This window comes from Theobroma cacao, chromosome 4, assembly GCF_000208745.1.
Source record: "Theobroma cacao cultivar B97-61/B2 chromosome 4, Criollo_cocoa_genome_V2, whole genome shotgun sequence".
Taxonomy (NCBI): Eukaryota; Viridiplantae; Streptophyta; class Magnoliopsida; order Malvales; family Malvaceae; genus Theobroma; species Theobroma cacao.
The window spans coordinates 22773212-22788919 of NC_030853.1; the positions used below are offsets into that span (position 1 = coordinate 22773212).

Consider the following 15708-nt stretch of genomic DNA (forward strand, 5'->3'; position numbering starts at 1 on the left):
AAATTCAATTTGAAATTTTATAGTATTTATTACTCTAGTAAAGGGAATGTGAAAAGCATTGGAAAGAACAAAGGAAGAGAGGAAGGATCCCTCCCCAGAATTACAGCCAAAGCTTTGAAAGCTAGAGAAGTTCCTTTATTCCCCTCTTTTTTCCCTTGGGTAACCGACTGCTACACGTACATTAACACTTTCCATGCAGCAGGTAATCTGTTATGTTGACGCTTAGCTACCTTGCTTGGCCAAGTGAGTTTCCTTTCCTGCCTTAACAAGCCAATCGTCAGCTTGGCTTCCCAAACTCAGCTTTCCCAGACCTTGAGCCACCTCAAAAGGAAAGCTAAAGAAAAGAGCAAACATTCACAAGTATAAAAAGTGAGTGTAGGATATGTGTTATGATCATGGTTGTGATGACTTAGAGCAGCTAAAGAAAATGGCTTTAGCAAACGAAAACAAAAGCATGGACGAAATATCAGTTATTCTGAGAAGGTTTGGGGATGAGCAGAGCACGCTGCTGGACGAGTTTGAGAGGCTCTCCTTCGAGGTGCAGCTGAACCAAGCCATATTGGGTAGGAGCCTATCGGAGCCAAGCGTGGCTAAAAGGACGTTGCACTCGCAGTTCCAAGCTCCACCGCCAGCGGTGCGTAAAGGGCGTCGTGGATCTGGTTTCAACAGGGTCTTGAAGAAGTTGCTAAAACCAATTCTTGGCAGGAAAGGAAGTGCTGGAAGAAAGCCAGTGGCTGACCCCAAAAACCCCATGTCTTGGAAGGCCTTTAGCAGATCTCTACGCCTCTGACGAAATGTTCCTTGTTCGTTTTGCCATCCATGTTATAGCGACGTTTCTCTATTTTTCTTCTTGGCAAATGGCAATCAATCATTATATCGATGCTGTAACAGCTAAACATATCATATATGAAATGAAAAAAGGATCAGGTCTCTCCAGTCCAGGATCAGTGACGTTTTGTTTTGTTTTGCTTTATTAACTTTTTACTGGCTGATTGAACAGGAAAATTTATAAACTACCTTAGTCCAAATAAATACTGTCTTGCCAGCCCAATCGCTTTTCAGAACAAAAACGTTTCGTTTTGTTAGAGTACTCTGGCCCTGGATAAGGAGCTTTTCGTCCCCTGTTTGCTTGCCTTCCTGCCGCTGAGTTCAAAACTAAGCTGATTTTATCCTTCATCTCTCCCTCTTTTTCTTTGTGATTAGATTTTGTCATGTCTTCTTCATATAAAGTTGAATCTTCCGTATTTGGTAATCCTTCCATATTCCGCAATCCCAAAAAAATTCATCACCGCAAGCTTCTGGTTCTTGCAATGATATCCATGCCTTCCAAAAATCCTTCGGGAATAAGATCATCACGCAGCCTCATTTTCGCTCACAGAAGCTGTATGGACTTGGTTAAAGTATGGAAGCTAGAAAGCTTGCATTTTGATGGGAGAACTGATAGAATTCGGATTGGAAATTTCCTGCATAAAATCAAAGCAATACCCTTTAAAGACACGAGTGTAATTTTCAGCATCATGGAGAAAGATGCTGGCAATTGGACCTTGTCTGATTTCAATGGTATGCTAATGGCGTTGGTTACAGCAAACGAGCCTGATCTAGCCTTGGAACTCTACTCCAATGTAGCATCATATGGTTTAGCTTTAGCACCAAATTGTTGGACGTTTTCCATCATGATTAGGTGCTGCTGCAAGAAAAACGACCTTGATGAGGCCCAACGGTTTTTGCACCACATGATGGTGAATGGGTATAGTCCAAATGTGATAACATTTACCACTCTCATTAATTCATTGTGCAAAAGAGGCAAATTGCAGAATGCCTTTGAAGTTTTTGAAGTGATGGGTAGAATTGGGTGCAAACCTACTGTCCAAACGTACAATTGCTTGTTAAAGGGATTGTGTTATGTGGGGAGGGTGGAGGGGGCTCATGAAATGCTAATGAACATGAAGAAAGAATCAGTAAGACCTGACATCTATTCATACACAGCAGTTATGGATGGTTTTTGTAAAGTGGGTAGATCAGATGAGGCAATGGAACTGCTTAGCCAGGCTCTGGAGATGGGATTAGCACCAAATGTGGTCACTTTTAACACTCTGTTTACAGGATATAGCAAAGAAGGAAGGCCACAGCAGGGTTTTAGAGTGTTAAGGCTAATGAAGGAGAAAAACTGCATGCCTGATAGCATTAGCTACAGCACCTTGTTGAGTGGGCTGTTGAAATGGGGAAAGATAAGGGCAGCACTAGGGGTCTATAAGGAAATGGTGGGTATTGGTTTCGAAGTCGAGGGACGGATGATGAGCACTTTGCTTAGAGGTTTATGCATGAAATCATGGACAGAAAAGGACCTGGCTCAAGATGCCTATCAAGTGTTTGAGAAAATGAGTAGCGTTTCTATCGTCGACCATACTACCTATGGCTTTGTGATTCGAACTCTTTGTGTTGGAAAGAAAATGGAGGAGGCTCTGGACCATTTGCAGCAAATGATTAGAATGGGGTACATTCCTCGGACGATAACCTTCAACAACGTTATTCAAGCGCTTTGTATGGAGGGAAAGATTCGTGAGGCATTGGTAGTATTGGTTATCATGTATGAAAGTGGTAAAATCCCAAGTAGAACATCCTACGACATTTTGGTTAAGGAGTTCAATCATCAGGGCAGGTTGTTGGGTGCGTCTAATGTCTACGGTGCTGCTTTGAAGCAGGGTGTAGTCCCGCACAGGATACCGTTAAGACGATGGAAGTGTTCAACTAACGCATCTTTCTTTTCCTGTACACTGATTTGAGAAATCATGCTACCAGTTCAGCTGTTGATATCTCTCTTCTTTTTATTATGAAAAAAAATATCGAGAAACATACAAGTCTTTCTAATTATCAGTCAGGCCGTACAAATACAGTTTCTGTACTTGCTTTTAAGAAGCTTATGTTCTGAATAATACCAAAGACGGATGATCTTAACTAATTGAATCAACCCCTTGATGGTACTGGAATTACCATTTTGCCTAGTCCAAATGCAGTCTCGAGCTGAAAGAACCATTTCAGCAAAGAAGTAATGGCCTTCAGATCATTAACTGTCTTGTTCATTTAACATGGAAAAGAAAAAAAAAAGAGTTATTAACATATAAATTCCATCAACAAATGCACAAAAAATCTACAACCATATAATACAAGAAACCATTGCCCGCAGGCTGCTACCTCTCATCAGTCCACCTAGGGCTGGTGAAAATTCCTTGATAAAAGTTAAAGTAGAACACTCTGGTATTGTTAAATGTTAAATTATATAAACAAATAAATTAAAAGAAAAAAATGCTAATTATAAGAATTCTCCTAGCAAAACTTATGCACGGCTCATGTATTGCCCAGTTCTTGTATCCACCAATATTTGATCACCTATATTAATAAAGAGTGGAACATTAACAACAGCGCCTGTGTCAAGAGTTGCAGGTTTGGATCCACCTGTGTCAAAATTTTATATCTCAAAGTGATTAGGCCAAAGAAACCAGAATGTCGCAACTTGCAACAGAAATCAAAATCAAAGAATAAAAAAAAGCAGCAAAGATAAGGGCTGTCACATAATAGATGCATGAGTTGTAATTTGTGAACATAACACAGCATTGTCTTTTCTTGCTTTCTGTTTTAAGGAGATTCATAAAAGGAAAAGCAGTGGAGTGATATTCAGGAATTCATAAATAAAACAGTCTATTTTCAGTTTTGTAGTATATTGCCCTTCAAGTACACATATCTACATTACTATCGATTGAAGACACAGCATTAGTTCTCTGCTCACCTCTGCATTTCACAATGTTATGGATCATAGTTTTACGATTTAGACTTAAAAAATAATGGATTAGGATTTAAGACCTTAGAGAGAAGCCATATTACATTACCTGAAGCTGTGTCACCTTTGAGGCCAGGATCAACATCAACCACAGCTAGCTGAACTGTGATGGGGAGCTCAAAATCGATAACCTACAAGAAAGTGCAGATGGGTAAGCATCATCAATAGCAATAGCAGTAACAAGCAATTACTAATATGGTAATAATGCTAATCTTTGCTACTAATTACTGGATGCCATAACCTGCACATATACAAGCATATGAAACTAATAAGTTATCGTTAAGTATACATAAAATGCTGATGGCTACAAGAGCACTGCTTAGTATCTAACAGAGGGAACTATCTCAGTCTCCATAAGTGCAAAAGAGCACTCGTGTTAACACAGATTTTAAACAAGAGCATACATCTTTATATATCAAAACTTCAAATTCTAATAATGAACAGGAGATATATGAATTCAAAGAAAGTATAAAGTACCTTTCCATTCCAAAAGAGCAAATTGCAGTCCATTCCCTCTTTCAACCATTTCGTCTTGCCCCCAACATCTGCCTCATTTAGACGGGTTTCTTCAAATGTGTTCTGTGAGAAGTTAAAACATCATTACAAGACTGATATGGAAAAAAATAATAATAAGAGAAGCATTTCAATAAATTGCTCAAGAGAAAAGAAAAAATGGGCATAGTTGTTGAATCTTCCAAGTATTAGGAGCATGAACTCAATCCCTTCCATGTATGAAAATGAGGATAGTTAACTACTGATTACGCAGAAGACTACTAGTTAATATATGCACTATATGCCATTTGATCAAATTTTCAGTAGATGGATAACAAATGTACATAACGAAGGAATTCATATATCTACGGTACCTAATGAATTGTATTATAGGAATATACTTAAAATTACCAGGTCCATGAAGACATACTGGGAACCATCTTTGTACGTAAACTGCTTGGTTTCCTTGAAAACATCTGCCTCATCAATCTGGAAAAACAAGTGTATATATGAAAGCATTGAAGAAAAAAACCTCTATTGGCATATTCCTGTAATTCAAGAAATGCTAAAGCCTTTGTATTTGAACAGAAATAAAAAAGCAATGCCAGCAGAAGATAACATGCTTCCAAACACAAGGACCCTTCCTAGTCCAACATATTCCTAATCTTATTCTCAATAGAAAGAAACATCCCCCCATATATTAACCACAAAAAAGTGTCAGCTGAAGTTACAAGAGAGCCAAATGATACATCAATTTAGTGTTAAATAGAGTTTACCGTACTTCCAGCTCGAAAAGTCTTCTCAACAGTGTTTCCTGTTATATAATTACGCATTTTGGTCCTCACAAAAGCAGCACCCTTTCCAGGTTTGACATGAAGAAACTCTACAAAGGACCAATCCATCAGCCAAAATTTCATATCAGAAAAGACTTAAATACAACAATCAACCAAAGTAACCATCCACATTTCATATATATTAAACAAATCATTACCAAAGCAAATGCATTAGCCAACCAAAACAAAATAGTAAATAATAATTGCAGAGTTAAATTGAAAATGTACCTAAAACTCGCCAAGGAGCTCCGTCAACTTCAAGGTTTGTACCCACTTTGATATCGTTACTAGATAAGGCGTAAATCCCTGCAACCAAATTGAATTACATTACCAAAAAAAATGGTAATTTGGAAAGCTTAAATTAGACAAGAGGATGAAGCTGGAAAGCAGTATAAGTACTGAGAATTCTGGGACGACAGGGGGTTCTTGGAGAAAAACACACTGGAAGCAGCAACGGCTTTGAAGAAAATTGAAGTGCAGATGAAAGGCGGAAGATGGGAGTAGCTGATAAGACATTGAAGGCTGCAGTTGCCGCCATGGGCGTTTGAGAGAAGCGAGAAAAAGGAACAAATGTGTCTGAAAATGCTTCGTTTTCGGTAAAAATTTCCTTTTCCCACAAGAATTTTAGATGGTCATGACAATGGAAAGCATTCTTTGCTTGCTTAGATAAGGGGGGAAGGAAAGTCTGAAAGGATTGGGCTTTTCCTAGTAAATGTTTGGGCTACAAAACAAGCCTCTTTCGTCTCGCTGCCCAACCAAAATTACTTGGTCCTTGGCCTTTAACCTGTTAAAACAAGGATAAACCCAGTTTTTTCTTTACTTAGAAATACAAACAGCAAATAATAATAATAATAATAATAATAAAACACAGCCAGAGCCCAGAATGGAATAGACATTTGGCAAACCAAACACGTTATAAATAAAACGTACTAGTAGTATATACGGTATTTATTTCAAATGTCAAGAGATTAAAGCGAAATTTGTCATTATATCATTTATTTTAATATTGATTTTGTTATTATACTTTAATGATAGTTCAACTTTGTTACTGAACTTTTTTTTTGGATGAATTTTAGGCAAAAATTAATAATAAAAAAATGTCATAGAATATTCCTTCTATACGATTTAAATAAGTTCTGAAATACTAAAATCATCTAGTGAATTATTATACAAGACAAAAATGTAAATATAATAATAATGAAAAAAATTAATATTTGATGCACCAACACTATTAACTCAGTAAATACTAACACCTCATTAATAAAGTAAAACTAAAATCTTTAAAAACTAAAAAATTAAATATCAAAAACTTTTTAATAATTAATTAAATAAAAATAAAATATTTTCACTTTTCTCATGAGCCTTCACTAACACTGCCAGATCAGTAATATACTCATAGAGAGGCTACTATAAAGATCTCAATCAGGGCGGCTCAATAAATTCAAAAACCTAAAACGAAATATTAAATGAGATCTTTTTTTATTGAAATTAAAAATATATATATTAAATTTTTATTCTTTTAATTTTTTGAGATACAAAATTTTTATATTTTTTAAATGGTTAATACAAAATCAATAATCAAAATTTTTAATTCAAATAAATCAACTATCACATAAAATAAGAAACAATATAACAATATAATATAAATTAAAAATTAAAATAAAAAAATCTGTAAATATTAGAATAATAGTACCTAATTGTTCAATGCTTATTGTAAACCGCAAATGAGATTCACGGTTTTATAAAGATAATAATATAATGGACTTCTTGTGAATTCTTTGAAGGAAAATTAAAGTTAAAGGAAGAAGGAAAAAAAGCAAATGAAAAAAAAAGAATTTAAAAGTAGATATTATACATTGAAAAATAAATAATTAGTTTTATATATAGAAAAAAAAATAATTGTTAGAAATCATTAAATATGTTAATTGGAAATAAAAAAAATAAGTGAGAAAAAAATAGTTATTAGAGATAATTAAATAAATATGACCGTTAGTTGATTGAAAATATTATAGTGTTTTAGAAATTAAAAAGTGATAGAAAATTGAGATTTATTATACATATAATAAAAAAAAGTAAAAAAATAAGTAATTTTATTAATTATTTTTTATTTTTATATATTTTTAATATAATAAATTATATTATAAAATTATAAGACCTTTTCAAATTGAGAGCTTAAAACCCTTGTTTAAGTGGCTTTACAGAAAGGCTGACCCTTATCTCAACTCCTATCTCACGTCACACATCGTTGCCAAGATTGTGATATATATGCATTCGTGATCATCACAAGGCCATTAGAACACATATGCAAAAGCAAACACATTTTCGTGGCGATCACGAAGGCCCCTAAAGTTGCTCTCATATAAATAAACATTACCATCATTAGGGTCTTAACACTATAACAAGGAAGCTCTTTTATCTTTTAATATATTTCATCCAACTATCATTTTCTTTAGTTATTACTCTAAGTATTTCTATTTGCCTACTCCAGCACTATCTCTGATCCTCTTATTAGGGAACAACACATGCTTCAAGCCTACATCAAGGGGTTCAACCATGAAGTTATGGTTTGGTTGGTGGAGAAAGGGTGGGCTACGCGCTGATTGATCACTTCCATGCACCCCTCAACTTACTTGGAAACTTTGAGTTGTTGCTAAGAGATCAAACCAAGAGATAGAAGATTTAATTCGCCTAACTAGATTTCCTAATCTCACATCATTAAAAATCTTGTTGCAACATCATATGCAATGCATTTTAATATCAATGGAACAAACACCAACCATAGTAAGAAATGCCTGAGCGGAAAAAAGACACTAGCACCTTGGACAAAGCTTTTGACCCATCGTTTGCTTGAGTTTAGCCCTTTGCCCAACCAAGAGTCACCTTTGACATCTCTAGCAAGAATACACTGGCTGTGAACAGTACTTCAGACCAAGGGATAATAAGTCTTTACCTCCACCAATGACTGGGTAAAGGCGTTTGATTCGGACAGTCGACTCCATGATCAACTGTTATATGTAGGGTCCCTTAATACTGCAAAACAAGAAAGAAAGGACATAGCCAAACTTTGCTAAAATCTTCGCAAGCTTGTGTTCGAAGCTTCTTCACTGTTATTTTGTCCAATTTATTGCGCTAGGTATGCATTTAATTACCCTAAACGTAGCCTTTTCTTTCTCCTCTCCCAAATCTCTCCATCATTGTATTTCCCATCATTCTACAAGCATTGTATTTTTTCACCAACAATAAATACCTCATTTTTTTAGTTTTGCCATCCAAAACCAAGGGATAACAGAGATGGTCTTCCTTACTCCATTGTTAGTAGCCCACAGACCTCGCTTTTGGCCCATTTCTCATTGGGCTCGACTTTCCTTGGTCTTGTTTCACCTTTTCGGGCTAAACTTGAAGGTGGAAATAAAGGAGGTGTAGACATGAAATGTCTACAGAGCACCATATCATCCACTCCAACCCACCTTCACCTCCACGTCGCCCTTGACCAAGATCCTCCCTAATAAGCTTTTTTCTTTCTTTTTAAAATTTCCAAAACTTTTTTAAAAAATATATTTTTAAATCAACTATTTTATTTTTTCCACGTGTCATTTTCAGAATAACCACATGTACTATTTTTATGTACAACGCGAAATGTCATGTCATAAAAAATGACTACTTTACATTGTTGTTTTGGAGGAGGAACCGTAGGTAATTTTAAAAACTAAAAAGTAGAGATACTTGTATTTATGAGTTAAGATGGTAAATATTTTAATAGCTTCAGAGTATAGATGAATTAAATCATATACGTATATATAAAAAAATGATTTCATTGATTTTGAGTATTAACGAGCGATATTAATCTAATAGATATGTTTATATATATTTCATTAAAAACCTAAGTTGAAGTTTATGATTTTAAAAAGGAAAAGAATTTGCAGCAATGAGATACATTAGGACATTGATATATCTAGTATAATAGATCCTACAACATATACGGTCAGACTTAATTTGATGAAATTGTTTGAATAGAGGATCTTACTATTTCTGCATGCGGATTTGATGTTCCCCTTTTTTTTTAATTTAATTTTTGCCATCATTAACAATTTGATTAATTATTAAATGATAACAATAGGACAGAAATAATGCGCCTTCCTATACGAAGTTCTTGTTGGAATTTTGAAGGTTCCAAATTGATACCAAGATAGGTAGGCCATCATCACCATCCCACTAAAAATCAAATGGATTTTTATCAAAGGATAAAATCTGCTAATGGAAGAATCTTCTCCGCATAATATATATTTTTATGTGTAAGTATGCACATGTATACATTAATAATTACCATTTTTTTTGTATAAATAACTTTTGACTAATCATTCGATTGACAATACATTCATACTCTTCATGCATGTTAATTTCAACTTATAATTTGATTTATCTTTTATTGTATATAGTTAATGATCGAAAGCTTGTATGATTTTAAATAAATAGTTAGATATCTGTAATTAATATAAAATTTGATACGTGTGATTTATATAAGTAAAAATAAATTGTAATATTTGAATTATCAAAATATAAATTGTATAAAAGGACATAAAATTTGTAATTTTCACTAATAATAATAATAGAGCTCCTGGCTAAGTTTAGTCTCTTAAGTCAAGTGAGGCCAACTCAACTAGTAATTTGACAAAAAATATCAAATCATAAAAAGAAAAAAAATATTAGTATGACTAATTCCTTTTTTTTGTTCATTTTTCTAATATTTATCTAAATAATTAAATCCAATAGTTAGTTGATTGAATAGAGAATGCATAGAACCATTAATAGTAAATTATTAAGTATAGATGAATGTTGGTGTTTTTTTAAAATAAAAAATTATGTTTTTTGTATGAAATATTATGAGTGAAAAGTCATAAATGAAAAGTTATATTTTCTTATATAAGAAGTTATGGCTATTGAAAAGTCATATCAATTGAAAGATTATATCATATAGTGTAACTATTAGATTGTAGGTGATTTTTTATGTGAAAAGTTATATTTTTTGGTAAAGTAATATATTGGAAAAATACTTTTAAATCTAAAAGTTATAAGATAATTACAAAACATTATTACTCAAAAGTTTGAAAATGAAAAGTTATATTTTTATATTATAACTCAAAAATTATATTTTATAATATAAATGATTATCCTTTCATAAGATAATTAATAGAACAATACATTATCCAATGTTTATATCTTGTAATATATAAACATATTGTTTTTAAGATATAGAGGTGCCTAGAAGACACTTGCAAGTTTAAAACTTGCTATTGAGCATTTTGACACGTAAAAAATAAACAAAATAAGAGGAGAAAGTCAAAAGTATGAGAAGTGTTATGTTAAAAACTTGTTTGGCCTAGTTTTTTTATAACTTAAAAACTATTATGAAGCTCTTATGAAAAATATTAGCTTTTAAAATTAAGCTAAAATTGTTTAGTAAATTTTTTTTATAAGTTTTTTTTTATAAATTATAATTTTTGTTAAAATTATCATAGAAGGTATTTCTTTTTTTTGAGAGGGTAATATTGTAATTATTTTTAACAAATGAGGATATATTTGAAATAAAAATAAAAATTCTCTTATATTTTTAAAAGAAGAGAAGAAAAAGTTCCTCCTTGGAGCTTTTTTTTAAGCTCTTTTTTTAAAAATTTTGTTNAAAAATTTGTTTCTTAAAAAAAAAGCTACTTTTTTTTTAAGAGCTTTTCAAAATATCCGTTTAGCCTAGCTTTTACTTTTAAGAGGTAAATAAGCTGAAAAAAAAAGCTAAGCCAAACATGCACTAAGAATAAAAATTTAGAAAATAAACATAAACACTTTGAGTTCCCATAATCTATTAAAATAGTCTAAATTCCTTATAATTTATTTGCTAGGCATTAACATCAAACAACTTTGTAACCCTCTTGAGTGTGTCTAGCTATCTATCCTTGTAAAGTGTAAAATCAAATTAGATGTTGACTTCATTGTATCTTAAGGTTATTCGTATAATTTCTTTTTGCATACCGAGTGATAGAGGCGAAATAAATTTTAAACACAACACTTAATAAAGACACATCTTAAACTCAATTTTACTAGTTCACTTTGAATTCCAATTAAATCCCATTTATATCAACAACAAATAATTTCCTTATGTTCTAAATATAACCAAAAGTTTCTCAATCCACATGATTCAATTTTGAAAGTGAAATTCTTTGTTTTATAATTGTTTGCTGAAATTGACGGATGACTTGAATACTATGATTTCATTAATGCGGTAACGCAAGCAATGTTTTTTTAATAAGATTATATTTATAAATCAAAATTACATCACAATCAAATAATATTTAATAACTATGATATTATTATTACATTTAATATGAAAAATCACTTAATAAATTAAACAGAATACAACAAATTAATAACTAACATTAGGAAAAGAAATAGAAAAATAAGTTGACACGGTAGAGCTGAATCAAGGCATGATGCTGACAATTCCGTCACTCGCTTGAACAAGCTTTTTCTTAATTGAAGACAAGTTAAAAGAATGAAGGAAACTAGTATTATATGTTTCAATTTGGAATATAATAGTGACCTAAAGCTATACGTGTTATTCTCTTCGTATTTTTAAGTTTTTAATATCAATTGTGATGGACGAGGTAAAACATTTATTTATTGACTTGCTATATATATATATATATATATATATGTTATATAATAAGATAGAACATAATAACAACTAAGCTGAAAATACAAACAAAATCGACATAAGGGAATTATTTGGCTAAAACTTCCTTATTCAATTATTTGGATTTGGACCTAATTAATTCAGCACTCATATGGGATGATCCCACCCCGTCTAAATTATTTAGTTTAAGATATATTTAAAAAAGAATTAATATCAATTACTGTAAAATAATGTGAATTGATTTCCTTGAAAATCGACCTTCGCCTCAAAAAAGAAAAACAGACATAGATGAGAGAAGACATAAGATAAGTTTCATGATTCTTCATTTGGATCTAAACACAAAAGGTGGGCATGGATGTGTTTTGGCTAAAAGTAAAATTTGAATTTAATAAAATATATAAATTTCACAAAAATTTACTGACTATATTTATGGAAATTTAATAATATATAATATTAATTTATTACTAAGGAAAATTTTTATTTTCGACAAAAAAATACTACTTTAGCATTTTTGTTAGAATTTCATTGAAAAAAAAAAGGTATTTTTGATGAAATTTGAATTTTAAAAAAAGTAAAAAAAAATCATTTTTTGTAATGAAATATGAAAGACTAATGAATATTCAACAAGAAGTTTTAAAAAATCTTTTACATCTGTAAGTTATTAATTATTTTCAAATTATTTATTTATATGATCAATTTTCAATTGTTTATGTTATATAATATTGCATTTAAACTATAGAACACTTCTTAAAAAAAGAGGAAAATGTCTACCCCATAACACAAAAAAGGTGTTACACATCCTTAATCTATGCAACAAAGGTGGGCTAAACAACAAAACTAAGTCAGTCAAACACGCACAACACCAACGAATAAGAAAGAGGAGGTGAAAAAGTGGTACACCCACAATTGCATGGTTGACGCTTTGGAATCATATTAAGTCTAGACAGCTTGCAAATCCACTCTTTTAGAACCTTTGCCCATGACACATCCGTGATTCCGTATATAGACGAGGACTAGACCAACCAAATATTATTTGTAGAAAAATTACCTTCTTCTTTGTTCTTCATATCCCTCTCCCATATTCTCCCATCAATAGAAGAAGGAGAAACAAGGGGAAAAGTGGTGGTGGTGGATAATAACTTGTTAATCATTGAATGAGCTTGAACTTTGTAAATGCTTAATTTGTTTGGCTAATTGATAAATGGGTTTTTACTAATTATAAATTTAGTGAAAAAATGTATTAAATATTAAAAAGATATTTTATAAATATTACCTTAATCAATACTCATCACATACACTTATAATCATTTTTATAAACTAATTATTATCAAATATCGAAGGGTAAAATATTTTTACTTTTTAAATTTTGATCAAAATTTCATAAAAGTTCATTAATTTTTGAAATGAATATTCGTTTCAAAAATATAAACACTATTAACAAAAGTTATGAAAAAATTAAAATATTTTTTTATTAATTTAAAAAGTTATTATATTTTAAAAAAATAAAAAAATAAATAAAATGAGAGCATCAATTGGTGCTTCCTAACTCACCAAGAAACTCATAAGGGAGGAGAACACTTGGTGCTCCCTAGATGGGGAGCCCGATGCTCTTTTAGGAGTCCCAGTCGAGCTCTCTAATGGAAGCACCGATGCTCCCTTTAGGAGCCTGATCAGAGCCTAGGGGAGCTCCAATGCTTCTAAATGAGGAGTTCTTTTTTTTAATTAATAAAAAATAATAATAATTATATAATAATAATTATAAAAATTAATCAAGACATGTAAGTAAGTTGATGAAAATTTTAACGGTTAATTAACAATTAGATTTACGTGTTTAATGAAAAATATTTGTTTTAAAATAGAGTGTTTATTTTAAAAATTAATAAATTTTTATATAATTTTAATCAAAATTTAAAAAATAAAAATATTTTATCTAATATCTAAAATAATGTTTGTTTTGTCTAAAAGTATAGCTATTGAGTATAATTTATTAAAGAATGGTTTAACAAAACGCGCTTTATTTTTAAGAAAAAAAATGAGAAGAAAATCGTGGCCGTCATCACTTATCAATTATCATCGTTATTCATTAGCTCGACATTCCTTTAGCTCCTGGCTAAAGTTTAACCCTTGTTTGGCTAAGAGCCGAAACTGGTTTCTTGTTCATTTCCCACTCTACGCTCACCTAGACGCGTGCAGACACTCATAGAGCGCGACCGTTTGAAGTTTTTTTGGCGCGTGGGGTGGCGTTTCTCTTTCAGCGCGGTAGGTACCGGGCATCCAGGTCACCTAACCTCATCACATCATTAAAATGACGTCATTAATAAACGTGAAAAAGAAAAATCAACGGTATAATGATCGTTGACAGTTGACACATGCGCAAGCAGAATTCCGTTGGACGGCGTGGACCGTCGAAAGACCAATTTCTCCAAAGAAAAACACTAACAACCTCGTGGTTTACTCTCAATGAAAGGGGACAGGCGGGGTTAATTTAGGCAATTCGAGTCTGATACTTATTGCATGCGAAATATGCGTTAGGATAGAAAAGCGCCTAGTGGCGCACTTTACGGTGGTGTCCACACGCCGTATTTCTATACCCTTTTTTAAGTAAAACTTATAGGATTATTAAACACTCAAAAATTTTTGTCACGCGCTAGTTTTGTTAACGAAAACACTACTCGCGTCCTTTTATCCTATCAAACCGATATAACGGGCCCCCCGCCTCTGATCTATCGCTTTCAGTTGGCGATTATCTTAACAACATGCACAGACGTCGTGGAGAAAACTATTTTCTCTATAACTTGCTTCTTCTATGTGAATATGTCGTTACTATTGTGGAAAGTACTTTGGTTTTTCTTATATACAAAAAATTCAATTGAAAATTAAATACTTACTCTTTTTTGTTACGGATTATTAATTCTGTAGATAAAAAAAGTTTCTGTAACTTACCAAGTTATGATCAATTTTTACATTTACTGCAATTTCTTACTTCAAGTATAATGATTTATATTTTTTCATTAAATGCGGAATTAATTTAAAAAGGATAACTTAAGGGCAGATGTTAACCAAACTCGTTAAGTTATAGCAGTGAAAAGTAATAACTTTTAAGATGTTGTGATACATTAATTTTTAAAGGAGTTCTGAACTAACATTAGGCTCTTGTAAGGGAGTGAAAAGGGTTCTTAAATTGTTTACATAATTGTAAAATCTCGAATTTTGAATGTTTTTGAGAGGGTTAATGCTGATCTTAATAATTTAAAAAATTAAAAAATTCATCCACTTCAATCCATGTATATTAAATTTAAACTAGATTTTAGTATCTTCATATCTCATGATTTATATAACCATCAAATTCAAATTCATTCTCCTAAATTAATATTCCAAAGAATAAGATAAATTAATTTTAAAATTGAAAATTTAGTGTATATGAACTTTGTATTAGAGCGTAAATTGAACTACATTAATTGAATGAATAAACACTCAAACTGGTATAATGTGGATTTTTTTACTTAATAAAATTTTAGTGAAAAACATATTTCATTCACATAAAAAAGCTTACATGGCGGTAACGTTTAATTACAAACATTAGTAAATTTTATACCATAATTAATAAATCTCAAATATATATAAATAGGGTGAATTAAAATTTAAAAGAATGACAAAAAGAATAATATTTAATTATTTTTAGAAATGCAACAAATATAATATCAAAGTCGTTTTGAAAATTCTTCAAATTTAGTTTTAGAAATATATATTGGGAAAAAAAAAAAGAAAAGAAAAAGAAGGTAAGTGGGGGGAGTTCGCCGAGTCTTGAAGTATCATCGTGCATGCATTTTTATTTTGGCAAAGTACCAAACTCTGTCTCTCTCTCT

General features: G+C 31.5%; 2 protein-coding genes across 2 annotated transcripts; one reads left to right on the forward strand and one right to left on the reverse strand.

The window, feature by feature from the left end:
- LOC18602216 (pentatricopeptide repeat-containing protein At5g39710) lies at nucleotides 1058–2916 on the forward strand. The gene has a single exon (XM_007033466.2). It carries the CDS (start codon nucleotides 1212–1214, stop codon nucleotides 2781–2783), a length of 1572 nt encoding a protein of 523 aa, XP_007033528.2. The 5' UTR covers nucleotides 1058–1211; the 3' UTR covers nucleotides 2784–2916.
- On the reverse strand, nucleotides 3106–5810 carry LOC18602217 (elongation factor P). Its single transcript, XM_007033467.2, has 7 exons — nucleotides 5560–5810; nucleotides 5389–5466; nucleotides 5104–5210; nucleotides 4739–4816; nucleotides 4313–4414; nucleotides 3885–3966; nucleotides 3106–3453 (listed from the first exon to the last, which is right to left on the reverse strand). Exons 1-7 carry the CDS (start codon nucleotides 5696–5698, stop codon nucleotides 3335–3337), a joined length of 705 nt encoding a protein of 234 aa, XP_007033529.2. The 5' UTR covers nucleotides 5699–5810; the 3' UTR covers nucleotides 3106–3334.